Below are 15,566 nucleotides of genomic sequence, written 5' to 3'. Positions count from 1 at the left end.
CAAAAAGCCTTGTCAAGATTAAATTTTAGTCCAGAACTGAGGTAAGGAAAAAAAAATAGCACCTGATAAGACAAGCATTAGAATAAAATTTTCCTAAAGCATTCTTACAAAAAATCTAATGCAGCACCCGCACCTGCACTTGCAGAATATGTTAGGGACTTGCGAGCATAAATGCAAAACCATTATGGGCAGAGTTAAATGGTCATGGAAAAGCGCATACAACTACCAAACCCAGAGGCATTACATACATCACTGATTCAATGGCCCTGAGATCAAAACCTAAAATCTTAGCCCTCGACCTAAAATACAATCCCACAGCTAAGTAACTCAGCCACCCTGTCGATTTGCATGCCTCAGACGTAGTCCAACATCTAATTCACGGTCATGCGGTATCAAAACAGTGCTGAGCGAGTTAGTATTCTCAGTTCCCGTGGTTCCTGCTTCATTTGCCTTGTTAACTTCTTCTCCATAGTTATGCAGCCGGCGACCAATCAAATACCGATCATCACGTATTGAATTATGGAGGTTTGTGAACCAGACATGGAATCGCTTGGCACAGAAGCACAAAAGGCTGACAGAGAGGCATCCCAGCCAGGCAAACCGATATACAGCAGAATTTATCACCAATGGGTACCCGAACACGGGAAACACTCCTCTGGCTAAAACATACGGAACACATAGTGCTGTCAACAGTTTCATTATGATGGGAAGCACAATCTCCCTCAGGACCCAAAGACCTTGCAACCTGGAGAAACCATCTTCCCTCACCCTCTCAAATTTTACTCGCCAGCTTTCATCCACGAGGGGCATCATGTGGTCCAACATAACCTATGGGAAAATCAAGCCCAAAAAAAAGTAATGGGAAATAAGTCAACTAGCCTATATATAAAATGCGAAAAACCAATGTCACAAAAAAAGACAGGGTCAACAAAAAGCAACCAGGATGACATCCCAGTACATAGTTTTTCTAAGGAACAGATTCAATGTAATCCAACTTTTCATAAATGGTTCGATGAATCGAAGTACATCCTACAAGGAAGTGATGGCCAAAGGGTAGAAAACAACAAGAGGTGATATCCCACTAAGTGCGATTAGTTAGATTTGTTCTATCAGCAACTAACTCCTCAAATATAATATTCTTGCATGTCCTTTATTACAAGCCAACTATAATTACCTCACTGGAACAAGTAGAGTTGATAAGTTATTAATTTTGCTTGTAAATGACAGAAGAATTCCAAATTTGCTCTATTTAAAACCATAAATTAAATATCTCAAACACTTCATCACACTTTAAATGCATTCTGGGTAAATTAGAAGGCAATATGTATTCTTGGTAAATTAGAAGAGGAGGCAATCCTTTAAAAAAATTTAATACTACTAGTGACTAACGTATATGACCACCCATTCCGTCTAGAAGATGCCCGAAATATATACGGGAGGGAGTATTTACCAAGAGATCCCATCCACCCAAAGATCCTATTTGTTCGATAGCCAAACAGTAGACTATGAGATCAAATTCACTTCCCAAAGGATCTTAAGTTCTATGAATAGAAAACAGAGAAGACCCGTTAGTCTTAATTACTTGACTATAATAGAAGACAATATTTTGTAAAACCCTCTTACTCTGAATTTAGGGGGAGGGGAGTTTTCAACTGCCAATAGTTCATGAACAACATTTTTGGGAGAATAAAAGTAAATTTATATTTAAATGAATTTATTTTTCCTGAAATAATAAAGCAAATTTACCATATACTACTATCTACAAAAGGGGCCGCATAGAGAGAAACTTACCAATCTAGTCCATATTTTAAGGAAAATAAGCCCTAAAGCCCAGTCTTGATAGAGGAGGAACACTGGACTTTCATCCACCGGAACTCTCATTGGTACAATAACCAAAAGTTCAAAGAGGAGCCCAATTAGCACAGGAATGACAAATATCTGGAAAAAAAAAACAACATGCAAGATTTGATCATTATGTTGATACAAACCTAAGCAGAAGCTAGGTAATAGAAACAGTTACCAGAATCATTCTTACCCATATAGACAAAAGAGCGGAACTCTTGATAACAATTGCACACCACTTGGAAATTTGGCTCAACAAACTACAAACCCTCCTCTTTCTAATTTGTTCAATTGAGTATCTAGCTCCAGCAACAGCCGTCCAGATGACATAGCTTCCCATGATGAAAGCATATAAATCTATCAAAAGGAAATAAAATAACAAACTCATCCAACGCTGACCCAATGAAAAGAAAATCAATCATCTACATACCATTGCACTTAATGCCATGAGTGATTGGGAGAAGAGGAATGGAATTGAAAAGTGCCCGCCCAAGTGAAATTGGTACAACTATCAGGGCAGAATTGAACACAAGTAAAGTCATCCAAGCAACCACCAGCAACAGTACAATGCGAAGCACAAAACCGTAACTGCTAAAGTCACAGTTAGTATACTGAATTAGATGGTCACAGAAATAGCCACAATATGAGAACAAAGAAACTGATGACCAAAACCAGCAACAACTAAAAAGTACATGAAGAAACAGGTGAATCAGATTGTTCAACCAAGTCAAGGACTCACTCAGAATCAGATTGTTCATCAATTTCAAAGTCATCCCCAACATTCAAGTCTCCCGATCCAAGTCCCCTGTTGATTTCATTGCCTGCAAAGGCCACCATTCCCTGGTCAGGTACCCCTCCTGGTACAACCTGTAGCCTGTCCTGCCTAGCTGGCTCCCCATTCATATTTTCTTGAGCACCATTATCATCAGGTCTAGGAAGTAAAAAATCGGTTAAACCAAGTGCCCAACCAACTGCTGTAAACCAGTAGCGCAGAAGGGACTTAATAGTTGTCCTCAGTTTAAAATGCTCAATAGCAAATGGGATACAAATCTGAAAGAGAAGCATGTCAGCTGGAATTTCAGTGAATGGATCAGATACCCTGCAATGATACACATTGGACGTTAGAAATTATGACTAAGCTTCTATTTAATCCATAGTATCAATTAAAAAAGCTAAGGGGCCAGCTTACGATATGTCAAGTGGGAAAATGGAAGGAGCCATTCGCATAGCAAGTTTAACAGGTAAAAATACAAGCATCACAATTAAACTTCCATAAACTGCAACAGATAACAGAACCCTACGAGCATGTTTGTGAACAGGGTCATCAATTAAATCACGGAAAGGATTGTAGTTGGGATCAGCAGGATCTCGAAGGAAGTATAGAACTCCACTGCGCAAAACCTGCCATTGGCAGTGAACATCGTTAAAACAAGAAATATAAATGAAACCAGGGCCTTAAGAATATTGCCGTGTAACAAAAAATTGGGGGAGAAAAAGATACCCCTCTAAGAAGGCTGACAAATATGCTAATTTGTAGCATGTAGACAATCCCTACAACCCAATGAACCAATGAACTTGCCAGAGGAGAAGCAGAGAAAAACTGAACTCTGTGAGCCATTGTCTTCCCAAACATCCTGATGGTACAAACATCTAGCCACCATCCACACATCAATGGAAATACCCCCAATTCAATAACTAGAAGGAAAGCAACCTTAACCATGGTCATCAAATGCCTCATTGCTGCCAAAAACTGTCTGAATAGAGAGGGAATTGTCTCTGCTACAGAAACAATACCGTAGAACCTTCCCATTATTAAAGGCTCACCCCTTGTGTATCGAATCAAAGCAACAATGCCAAAGTAGCACAAGAGTAGAGCGAGTATGAACATATATCCAATAGCTAGAGTGGTAACATCAGAAAGCCTTGAAGTTCCAAGTGACCCTCCTTTCAAGAGATCAGCTGAAACATTGTCACTGATGTTTTTAGACATTTCACTTAAGCCACTTGCATTGAATTTCAACATTTCAGCAACCTGGCCTATCAGTCCACTTTCTTGAGCTTCAGATGACAAATTTCTAACCGCAGTTAATGCATTTTTTAATGTAATATTTGCTAGGGAGAGAGCTGTGTCTGTAAGTGGAATAACAGTTGATAATACAGGACCACTGGCAGTTGAAAAAAACCAAGATAGATAATGGAGTACAATGCGGCCCAATGAGAAGGGCACAAAGATCACAGCACCAAGGAATATCATATTGCTTGCCAGAACCTGCATAGAGAATGAACCATTTAATATTTGAATAAGAAGTGCCTAAAAGCAAGTTTAGATTATTTTCAAACTATGTTAACAGAAACAAGACACAAATTGCAATATTAAAGAAACTGTAGTGTAGTGTGAATAGCATGAATAATTACAATAAGGAAATCAATAGTAGAAAAAGAACTACTAGTGCTTTGCTTGAAAATCAAAGCTCAGACCAAAATAAATTTTAGCAAGATTGAAACCAAAAAGCCACAATGGCCTCTTAAATAAGTCACGTTACTGCTATGAACAGTATTAATAAATATGTGAGAATAAAATAACATAATAAGTTGTCAAAGTTGCAATGGAATTGTTGTCATTATAGATGCTGGCATGCACCACTTTCATCCACATAAATGAGGATCGTCTTTAACCTTCACTGTATTCATTACTCCAGCAATACCTGCTTCCATCCTAACGTTGAAAGACCAAGCAGGAAAACTAGCAGCAACTCAGGATCAGAATTACACTTTCTCAGAAACAAGGTTGAGCATGGTAAGGATATAGTATTTTTCTGTGAGCTTAAATTGTCCAGATCAGCAAGCCCTTTTCATTTAAAGAAAATGATCAACATTAACATAAAAAGGGGAGAAAAATAAGACACTTACAGTAAAGGCATTTTCAACCAGATGGAAAACTGGACCCTGCATGCCCACAAGTTCATCAAAGGGTACATCCTCAGCACCGTCAGCATCATCCAGACCATCAAAAATTTGCTCCACATGAGCCTCAAGACGTTGTGCTTGCATCTCCCACCGTGCTGCAACGTTCTCTGCATTCCTTCTGGGAGCTTGTGCTGCTACAACAATTCCTTGAACTCCACCAGCATCCTCAACATTTCCATCACCAGCAACATTGCGATTAGCTTGTCCAGCAGGCCTTCTGGCAATTCGAGCCCCATTTCTATCCACCTCATCTTCTCTGTCAACATCCTGCCCCCCAATTTCTCGTAAATGCCTAAAGTAATCCCTTAAAGAAGTGACCCCAAGAAAAATGAACACGATGCTTGCAGAGAGTAGGAAACCATGTAGACAATCAGTCAGAATAACCGCCGTAGATAAATGACTCAAGAATAACCTCTGGGCTTCACCAAAGCTCCTCACAAAAGCTAATCGCCATATCCAAAATGTGATGAAAGGTATAATAAGGAGCCACACAGATAGCACAAAACTCAGGCGCAAAAAGAATTGCAGAACATGGCACGCTTTCATGGCCATTCCAACTACGAATTCTTGAAAAGGTAGCCTAGCCGGAGCATTTTCAGCATAAACAGGAGAGAATGAAAAGGCATGTTTGCAAACCTGTAGCAAATGATAAGTGCATTCATGAATAAAACACCAACAAGAAAGGAAGATCTCAAATATACTGCATGCATAAGTATTTGGGTCTCAAGAATGTTTGGCATGGGTGCAACGCAACACCTACTTCCTAGCATAGCACGTGCATCATTTTTCCTATTGTGTCCTTAAAAGTGTAGCGTGTAGGTCTTCAAGTTACTCTTTCAGGTCCAGCAGTTGTTTTTGTTTCTTTTATTTTGATTATAATCAATGACATCTTGCGCTGCTGACAAAGGAATGTTCGGCCTCGTTGACTGACAAGTCTAAGGTAACAAGATTAAACGTAAATCACGCTGCTTATGACTATTCCTCACGAGACAACACACCTGATTTCATGTTAGGGGAAGATTTACTTCGCTCATCAAATGTAGGCCATACACCATATAGATATATTGCTACCAAAAGAACTGCTGCCCTTGTAATATAAATAAGCACCAGCTTTGTTTTTTTTTTTTTTTAAAGGGCTAAATAGGATATATGGATCAGAAATTCAAGAATACGGCATGATAGAGCCGACAGATTCAATTGATCCATATGTTGATCTTTGCTCCAAAATCCCCAACAAACAACCTAATCAGCACACCACCGTCGAATTGCAATAAAAGTCGTAAGATCAAGAAGGGAAAGAAAGGGTTAGGACAAACCTCGCATTGACGAGCGTTGCTATGATTAAGCCACTGAAGGAGACAATCCTGATGCACAAACTTGATGCTCCCACTACACGCGCATGGGTATCTGAGAGGATTTTCAGCATCACCAGGGTTGCGGCATATCCGACAGACGTCCTCTTCCTCCTCGTCCTCATCTTCGTAATTGGCTGACGTGGTCGTGTTCGCTTCGTTCTCCTTTTCCTTCAAACCGTGTGGCGACGAGGAAGAGAAGCAAGAAGAAGAAGAAAATGTAGAAAGAGAGGAGTTTACAGGGCTGTCGGCAGCGTTTGCGCTATCATCGTTGGAAGGCGGCGGTTCATGATCGATCTCCATGGTCGGGAGGACTATTAGGTCACCGTTAATCCCCAACCTGCCGGTAACCGGCGGAGACTCACCGAATCAAGGACCGAGTCCAGGTGATGGCCAAGGAAGGGAGAGCGAGAGGCTATGAATTTGCCAAAAGGAAGATGCGTTGGTCGAACTCGGAAAGAGAGAAATGGCATCATAACTTAGGTTTCCGAGTTTACCCTCATTATATCACATAATTTATAAAACGAGTGTACCTTTTTAGGTGGAGTTCGTGGATTTAAATGAGAAAGATGCTACAGTATGTCACTTAGTTGCCGTAGCAAATTCCAAGGCTCTCATACAAAAACCTGAGAGGAAGCTCGTCATGGCAATTTTGTTGTCAAAGTGCACAATTCATTTTTCAATAAGATGAAAGAGGGAAGTTAGAGTTTTTCAAGCTAAGCTTCATTTTGTACATTCTCTAAAATTCTTGAAGAGATTTTAGGGAGCTTTGGTCACATTTGGATCTTGAGATGAAGAGAACTCATCACTGTTTATATCTTCACTAAGTTTTCCATTACTTTTCATCCTTTTTCTCCTATGTATATGGCTTTTAACCTTTGTTCTACTAATTTGAGATTTTATTTAGCTATCTGTGACTAAACTTTGAAACTCTAGAGTGTTATGAACTTATTTGTTTAAGTTGTAGCTTGATTTATTGATTATTTTGTGATTAATGGATGCTTTATATGTCAATTATAGCTTTGCTTTGTTTTGCTTAATGATTGACCACCATGAGGATATATTTTGGTAAAATAGAATGAATTTCAGAAAGGAATTTATGTTTGGATTATTGGAATTGAATGCCAAGGATTAACTCTAGTTAATTTTGCCTTTCAAACAGGAATGTACTTAAAGGACTTAAGTGGTTAGAATGGATTTAAATGTAATACTTTTAATTTAATTTTGGCAAGGAGTTGTTGAATTATAATTAAATAGGATTTTGAGTAATTCAAGTGAGAATAATTCAAGCATCCCAACTCTTAAAATTGAAATTAAAATCAATGTAATCAATAAATTGAGTGCAAGGGATGCAAATGATGGATTAAAATTATAAGATGCTTTTCTTATTGTTTTTTAGATTTAGAATACTTCAAAATCTTAGTTGCATAATTTTTATATCTTTAATTTTATTTTGAACCATTCTTTGCTACATCATGCTTGCTTAACTTGAATGAAAATTAAAAATTTAATGCTTATTTATCATTTAACTTAATTTTTTGTAGAAACAACTTTGATTTATCATTAGCTACATATACAACCTGTATACTTGTAGTGCCCATTGATATTGATGGGCATCAATAGTATTATATAAGATTTTTATTTAATTGAATTGTACACACCCATTTTTAATATATTTGCTTAAATTTTATAAACATTCATTTTAATACAAATGTAAATTTCAAACTCATGATATATTAGAGAAATAGGACCATACTTTCAATTTTAATATTTGATTAATTAAATCCTTATTTGTGTGAACTGTTTACTATCTTGTTCATTATCATATATGTATATTTAAGTATTATATGTTTGTATTGTATATGTGTATATGTATATCAAAATATTAAAAATCAAACTTATCATTAAACCAGTTAAAGCATTAGTTCAAAGGTTAATAGTCAAAATTATAATCAAACCATGACCAAATTGATCATAATGTCCCCAATTTAATGGTTTATCAATTTAGTTGGGCAAGTTGACTGCATTTTCATATTATGATACATGTAATCATCACACACCATTTCTTTAATTTAAACCATACTTATTTTTTGAAACTTCTCAATGTGGAATTTATAACTCATACACATGTATAATAATTATTCATCTAAAATTTGTAGTGTTTTATTATCATGCTTTTGAACTCTCCAACATATACTTTCGTCTAGCATTTTTTTTTTATTCTTTTTATTCTATGGTAAAGCTTATGTAGGGATTAATTTATAGGTGAGAAGACCTGTTTAATTATAGATTAGTGGTTAAGGATGAAACTTTTTTTTTTTGGAGCAAAAACAGAACCATGTTATTAATATAAAAAAAACCAATTACATTTACTAATATCAAGAAAAAAGAAAGAAAGCAATAAACCTAACATACAACCAAAACCAAAGCCAAATAAACCTATATAACAACATATAAAAACCAGCAAAACCAATAATCACAAACGCAAAACAAACAAACAACTATATAGGCTAACACTTACCAATACCCTTCTCCTTCTCTACATCAAAATTCATGTCCTTCATCTTTTATGCATCAATATTCTTACTAAAGAGATCCAACTTTAGAACTGAAATTAGAGAGGATAATGGCTTACCCAACCATCCTTGCGATACCATAACCCCTATGACTAAAGCTACTATGTGATCAACAACACTATTGCCTTTGCGAGAAACCAAAGACATTAACCAACTCCTATCAAATCTCTTTAACTCAAAACACCTTTGTAGCAAGTCATAACAGTCTTACTCACAGCCATCCCTGTATGATATAACTCACAACATCTAGATTCTGCAATCTCCTATATAACTCTAAACAATCGGTCTTAATCACCATTCTTCCTTCATTGAATAAGTCTTTCACATTTATAGCTTCAACTAAGGCCATGCACTCTATTATAAAGTTACACTTAGCTCTTATTTTACTCAAACCACCCCAATATTCATCCACAATGCTCAAAGCTCTACTCAAACACCCCTTGGGCTTCATTTCTACATTTTTAAATATAAAAGTACATCTAGCCTTCCAAACAATCCAACAAATAGTAGTAAAAATTACCACTTCAACCTCTTTACCTCCAAACATGTTAAATGTAACATTTAAAAAATTAAGCATGATTAGTTAACCTAATGAGTATGATTAGTGAATTATTGAGGTGTATGGCCAAAGGGGCCTAGTTGGTGTAATTAATTATGATTTTATCCCTAGAAGTGAGCTTGGATCAATGGCAGGTCACTCGAGCAAAGAAAGAGGAAAAAAAGTAAAGGAAAGCTCTTTGTGTCACATGACTAATGAGTAGTCAATCTACTACGATGCACAAAGGTAGATTTAAATGCCATGGGCCTCTTGTCTCAAAGGCCGTAATGGAGGGTTGAGTGTAATAAGCTTATTTAAGGTTCGTGTCTGTTCAAAAATCAAATAGAGGAAAGGAAGAAAATAAAGAACACGTTGAAGCTCTATTATGGCATGTGCATTAAGAACTTAAAGGCAATTTAAAGCTTCCTAACACTTAAGATAAGCGTAATAAGCTTCCTTTCTTCCTCACATTTATGAAGGTTTGAGTTAGGATTTAAGCATTAATGGTGATTTTCGTCTATAAGAGTTATGGGTTCGAACTCATTAGCTAAAATGGATATAATAAGAGTTGTTTGAGTAATTAAACCTTACATTAATAATTTTATCAAGAGTTTGTTGGGTAGAGCCATTAATATGTGAAAATTATAATAAATATGGTTATTGGGAGTGTTGGTGGATCATTAATGGTAGTTTAAAAATTTATTAATGATAACATGCATTAATGAAATTTAGTGAACTCATTAGGTATAAATTGGTAGCAATTATGAATTGATAGAATAGAGGAAGTGGAAATTAGTGTTGGTAACTTCCAAAATTAGGTTAAAATAATATCCTTATGTTATGATTGTAGTGAAAATCACTGTGGCACTATTTAAGTTTGTGAGAAGCTTTGAAAGTAAGTATTTAATGGGATAAACTTTTCACCTCTCAAAGGTTTAAGGTAACCGAGAAAAATTTAATCTTTATAGTTGAATATTAATTGTGTTTATGTAACACAATGGATGGTTTAAACTAATGATACAATTTGGTAATGTTTTAACTTGTAAAATGGTTTTTGGAAAGGAAAACCTTTTGCATGCCATTTATTATGATTGATGATTTGGTTGGTGACATATGAAAATGAAAGTGATAAATGTGATATTTCAAAATGCTCTATATGCAATGTATTGATTGTGGTTTATCAGGAGAGAGAGATTGATATGTAATTGTGTTAGTTGTGAATGGGGTAACTATTGCATTTATATGTGGCATGTACATAGCATGATCATTAATGGGAGTTCACCTAAGAAGAGAAGTAGTTGGTAAAACCCACGTGGTATTGGACATCATTGGAATTGAGAACTTGCCTAACACCAACGTTGAAATCAGGAGTAGCTCTTGTCTCATAGTTAATTTGGGGATTATTCCCTTGTTCTATGAGGGACTAGTACCTAACTAGTCTCTATCGATTTATGAAGAAGCTAGATTAAAGGTACGTACCCCATAGTTATTAGTATTATAAAAAATTAGATTACATAAGTGAATGAGTTAACTCTGACTCGATAGCTCCCTACAAATAGAAGGCTGGGTTAGTTCGTGAAGGATGTAGCCACGTGATAGTCACCAATTTTGTGTTGAAAGTAATTGGAGAATATAAGGTTAGCATATGATCATGCATATAAATTCAGCCACATGATTGTTAGTATTGTGGTCCATCATATGTTAGGGGTGCATGGTTAGTAGTATTGCTACCTCGTATTGTGTACTGTGATTTAAATGGATATATATATTTTTGAGCTCCGTTACATAGTTGTTAGTATTGTGAACTACGGCCAAGTTCCTCACATATGTTGTATTTTGTTTGTCTATTTGCATTTATTTACAATTGATATACAACTGTATAGATTAGGTGAAACTTGGTTATTGAGTAGTTATATTCAACCCTAAATTTTAATATTTCAAGGCCTAGCTTATCGAATTCGAATCAAAGAAAACACACAAAGCCTTAAGATTTGTAGGATAATCATTTTGTATGCCTCTCCTTGCTGTTTATATGTATAAATTTTAATACAATTACCAAATAGGAGTCATATGTTATTTTATACTACTTGCATTATTATAACATACAACTTGTGTATTTTGTATACTGGATTTTGAGTTTTGGCTATGAACCCATAGATAAGGCTAAAATACTTGTATAAGTAAAAACATATGTATTTTGAATTATTTAAAATGAAAATAATAGTTTTGTGCATGAATTTCCTCCCCTTTGTGTTTATGAAATTTAGGGTTGAGTGGTAATTTTAAGATTTATGTGTCTTTGGTTGTATATAGTACATTGTACAAGTCCACTAGAGTCCACTGAGTGTGGTCGAAGGGTTGGTGTAAGCTTTTGGCACTTGAGGTTGAGTTGGGACACCCATTGTTGTGAAATTTTAGTAAAAAAGTGATAAAATGAGTTTTGGTGTTTAACTTTTTGTAAACAATAAATTTGAGTATGAAACTAGTGCCATTAGCTAGAGTTAGAAGAAAGCTCCATGTAAACACTGAAACCACCTCAGTCGGACATCGAACAGAGATTTAGGATGCATTTAAAATTTGCTCCCCGTGCTGTCATTTTGACAATTGATATCTGTCAAATTCATGCAATGTGCCGTGGCGCATGGCACAAAGAAGGGTGGGTTGTAGCACATATGTCTTAAGCCTCGACGCATAAGTTGTTTTCTGCATAAAACACAGATTCAATTTTAAACCTTTATATTTTATCCCATTTGACTTCTAAGCTTTCGCATTATTTTTAAACTTTGATTTGAACATTTCAAGTATATGTTAGAGATTGAAAATTAAATTTTGGGGATCCTAATGTAATGATTTGAGAATTACTCATTTATGTAATTTTATAAACTTGGTAATCTTTTGTGGGGTTTAGTCTCTTGATTACCTCAATTTTAGAGTTAAGTGTGGTTTAGTAAGGAAGACTCCACCTACTAAAATTACTCATGACCACCACATCAATTTTCAAAGCCAATAAAAAGCCACACCAATAATTTCTAACCCACAAACAAAAACTAGTACATATTCAATCATTTCAACATGTGAATGATAGATGCTGTAAAGAGAATTACCAGCACACTTCCTCTTAAACAAAGCTTTTTCAGTTGTAATGGCACCCCTTGCTACTCTCAAATAAATTGGTTAACTTTTAAGGGCAATCTAATCTTCCAAATATTATTCCATAATTTCTTAGAAGCCATAAAAGATCTATTATGGTCATTTTACCCCTTTATCTACCAACCCTTAAGCCCTCCTATATCCCTTTTTCATAGTATATATATTACCCTTATTACCTAATGTAACATCATGAATTCTTAATCTTGTAATTAAGTATTAATCGGGATAAAGTGGTAATTAGTAAAGGATTAGGAATTTGAATGGTTGCTTGATAATTTGTGTCCTTTGGATGTTAAATAAACAGATACGGGTGAAAGGATTGTATTTCGAGTTGAAACGAGTGCATGTGGTGAGAATTCTTCTTACTATGCCACATGCTGTGGCGCATGGACTAGAAGTGACTTCTTAAGTTATGAAATTTCATGAATTTCAGAAGGGAGAATTAAAACACACGAGAGGGAGTGGAGAAGAGTGAAAGGTTAGCTAGGGCAAGCTATTTTAGGGTATTGAAAGGCATCTTTGACTAGTAACTTATGGTAAGTTACGTATAATTCTTACCTTCCCTTCTACTCAAATTTTTCTAAATTTGAGTTATAAAAAATTAAATTGGTAAAATTTAAGGGGTTTGATTTTTATTCAATAGTAATAAAAAAGTTCTCGAGAGTTAAATTAGAGCTTTATGATTGGTTTAGAGTTGAACGATAAAACTTTAAACCCGTAGGCTCTATTTGCCCTAAACTAAGAGAGAATTTGAGATGAAAATTGTGTTTAGTCAAAATAAGATAATTCAAAATGATGTTAAGTGATAGTCGTGTGGTAACTAACTTAAAATGGTTAAATAAAAATGAATGGACGGCTAAATATAACAATAGTTGATAATTAAGTATTTTTGATCAATTGGACCACTTGACTAATAATGCTAATTTTGTGTAAATTGGCATATCTAGTAAGTAAAATGAGAAAAGGGGCTTGTAGTGATATGTTGATGGTAATTGAAATCCATGGGTAACCTTTCTATTAACAGAAGGGTTGAGATAACTAAATAATTTTCTTTGTTTGACTATTTATTGTAACTATATGTGAGTATGCTATGTAGTGCATGAAATTATTTTAAATTGAGCATGTTTTGTAGCATTGTGCGTTTATTACATGAAAAGGAATTTTGGTTAAACAGGTAATGAAATTGTGTAATTTAATATAAAAATGTGTATATGTATATATATGAGTAAAGTAGTGATTGAGAACTTATTATTGGTTTAAAAAGCATGATTATAGGAGTAAAAGTTCACATGTGTGAAATGTAGTGATAAGACCATATGGTATATTCTCCTTAGTGCCTGACGGGGTGCGGTATTAAATAATTGTATCTCCTTAATGCCTTTTCGAGGTGCGGTGTTGAAGATTATCTCCTTAGTACCTATTTTATTACGGTGTTAAAGATTTAGACTCCTTAGTGTTTGTGTGATACGGTATTGGAGTTAAAGATACCCCATTGTGTGTATTGAAGGAAAGTATAAAGGTGAGTTTAGGGCCAATAAAATTGTATATTAGTCTAAGGTGAGACTATGGTTTTGAGTCGGGGTAATTTGGAGGTTTAGTCGATAGTAATCATGCTATATGTGAAAAAGTAGTGAAAGAAGCGAAATAGATTATAAAAATGAAATTTAAAATGAATTGGTATTATATGTTATATTTACTCATATATTATGTTTTACTTTCATATAATTGCATGTGTTAGTTACTAATAGTGAGTTATTCTCTTACTAAAATTTTTATCTCACCCCCGTGGTTATATGTTTACAGGACAAAGCAGTGATTAGGACAAGAGAAAAGAGTCAAGACCCACTTAGAGTCGTTAAAGCCGTGTGATTATAGAGTTTGTATAATGAACATAAATCTTGTGAATATTGTGTAAATTAAATTGCTATAGGATTGTATGCATGATTTGAATGGTTATAAGTTGTTGAATGTAGAAATTTTGATGAATGTTGTGAGTTTTAGTGAATCTTAGCCCATGTGTGAAATTATGTGATGAAATGATTAATTGTGGCTAAGATTGAGTTGTGATTATATTGTAAATGTGATAGTAGTGAGAATGAAGTGAACTTGTGGTGATTTCATGGTGAAAAGGCTAAGTAAGCCAAATTGTGTTAAATTATGAAAAGTTATGAAATGTGAAAATGGGCCATTGAGTGGCCAATTTGTGATATATGAGTATATTTATGTTATAACATGATCGATAAGGTGTAATAGGTTCTTTTGGACTTGATTCAAGGCTTTATGTGGTCTAATGAGACAAATAGATTGATTTAAGTGCTTAGGTGCGTGAAATTCTTTGAAAAAGTAACTTTTTGCACCCAACTGTTCAAATTTTGATCAGACTATTAAATCATATCCAAACCTATCTCATTAGTTAGCTTATGAGATAAGCTTTGTGTCCGTACTTGAATTACTTCGATCAAACGTCGTATGTGAAAGCAGCGCATGTCAGAAATTTGTCATTTTTGCTATCAAATGACAACAGCAAATTTGAACTGGCATGCTGCGGCGCATGACATAGTAAAAGTTTAGGCTTGTGGTTATATTATGCCACGATGCACGTGCTATCTGCCGCAGTGCATGACCCAAGATCTGACCTTGTTTCTTTCCTTTAAAGGCATGCAATAATTCTTATGAATGTATATAACTCATTTATACTGTGTAGTACTCGATTGTATTATGATTTTGATAATTTTGCAAAACAAGTCTTGGGACTAAACTTTTCAAACAAATAATTTCATTACTGTGTGATATATTAGAGTGGCGACTTAGTTAATCTTTTCTTATATCTGGCGGATATAGGGGAGGGTTACACCTAACCATACATATTTGTCATCCATATTTGCCATAAGAATCTGTATGCTACTAATCAACTTCCTATCCTCATTAGTAGATCAACTTTCAAACCTATCAAAATCTCAATTACCATTAACAATAAAATTCTCCACTTTTAACTCGTTTATATCATCTGAGAGTTCTCTACCAGTTAGTCCCAAACCTAGTGTAGAAGGGATCCATTTGTCCACAAAAATTCTCACTCCATCTCTAAAACCAATCCTCCAACAAACCTCATCTTCGATCAACTTCCTTCCTTCCAATATA

At 35.1% G+C, this 15,566-nt stretch overlaps 1 protein-coding gene across 2 annotated transcripts; it reads right to left on the bottom strand.

Moving 5' to 3' along the window:
* Positions 1–56: 56 nt before the first annotated feature.
* On the bottom strand, positions 57–6,651 carry LOC129293365 (probable E3 ubiquitin ligase SUD1). 2 transcript variants are annotated; one of them, XM_054931287.1, is made up of 9 exons: positions 6,126–6,651; positions 4,753–5,445; positions 3,344–4,111; positions 3,032–3,243; positions 2,582–2,941; positions 2,273–2,433; positions 2,036–2,199; positions 1,792–1,938; positions 57–828 (listed from the first exon to the last, which is right to left on the bottom strand). In XM_054931287.1, the coding sequence occupies exons 1-9, from the start codon at positions 6,462–6,464 to the stop codon at positions 328–330; spliced, it is 3,345 nt and encodes a 1,114-aa protein (XP_054787262.1). In that variant the 5' UTR covers positions 6,465–6,651; the 3' UTR covers positions 57–327. The 2 variants fall into 2 exon arrangements, with proteins under 2 accessions (XP_054787262.1, XP_054787263.1); XM_054931288.1 differs by having other exon boundaries at positions 2,273–2,430.
* Positions 6,652–15,566: the final 8,915 nt, after the last annotated feature.

The sequence above is a fragment of the Prosopis cineraria genome, unplaced genomic scaffold, assembly GCF_029017545.1.
Source record: "Prosopis cineraria cultivar Desert tree isolate PC_DT_omini unplaced genomic scaffold, ASM2901754v1 PC14, whole genome shotgun sequence".
NCBI classification, from domain to species: Eukaryota; Viridiplantae; Streptophyta; class Magnoliopsida; order Fabales; family Fabaceae; genus Prosopis; species Prosopis cineraria.
Note: the sequence above shows the minus strand (reverse complement) of the source record. Positions and strands in the feature narration are given on the sequence as shown.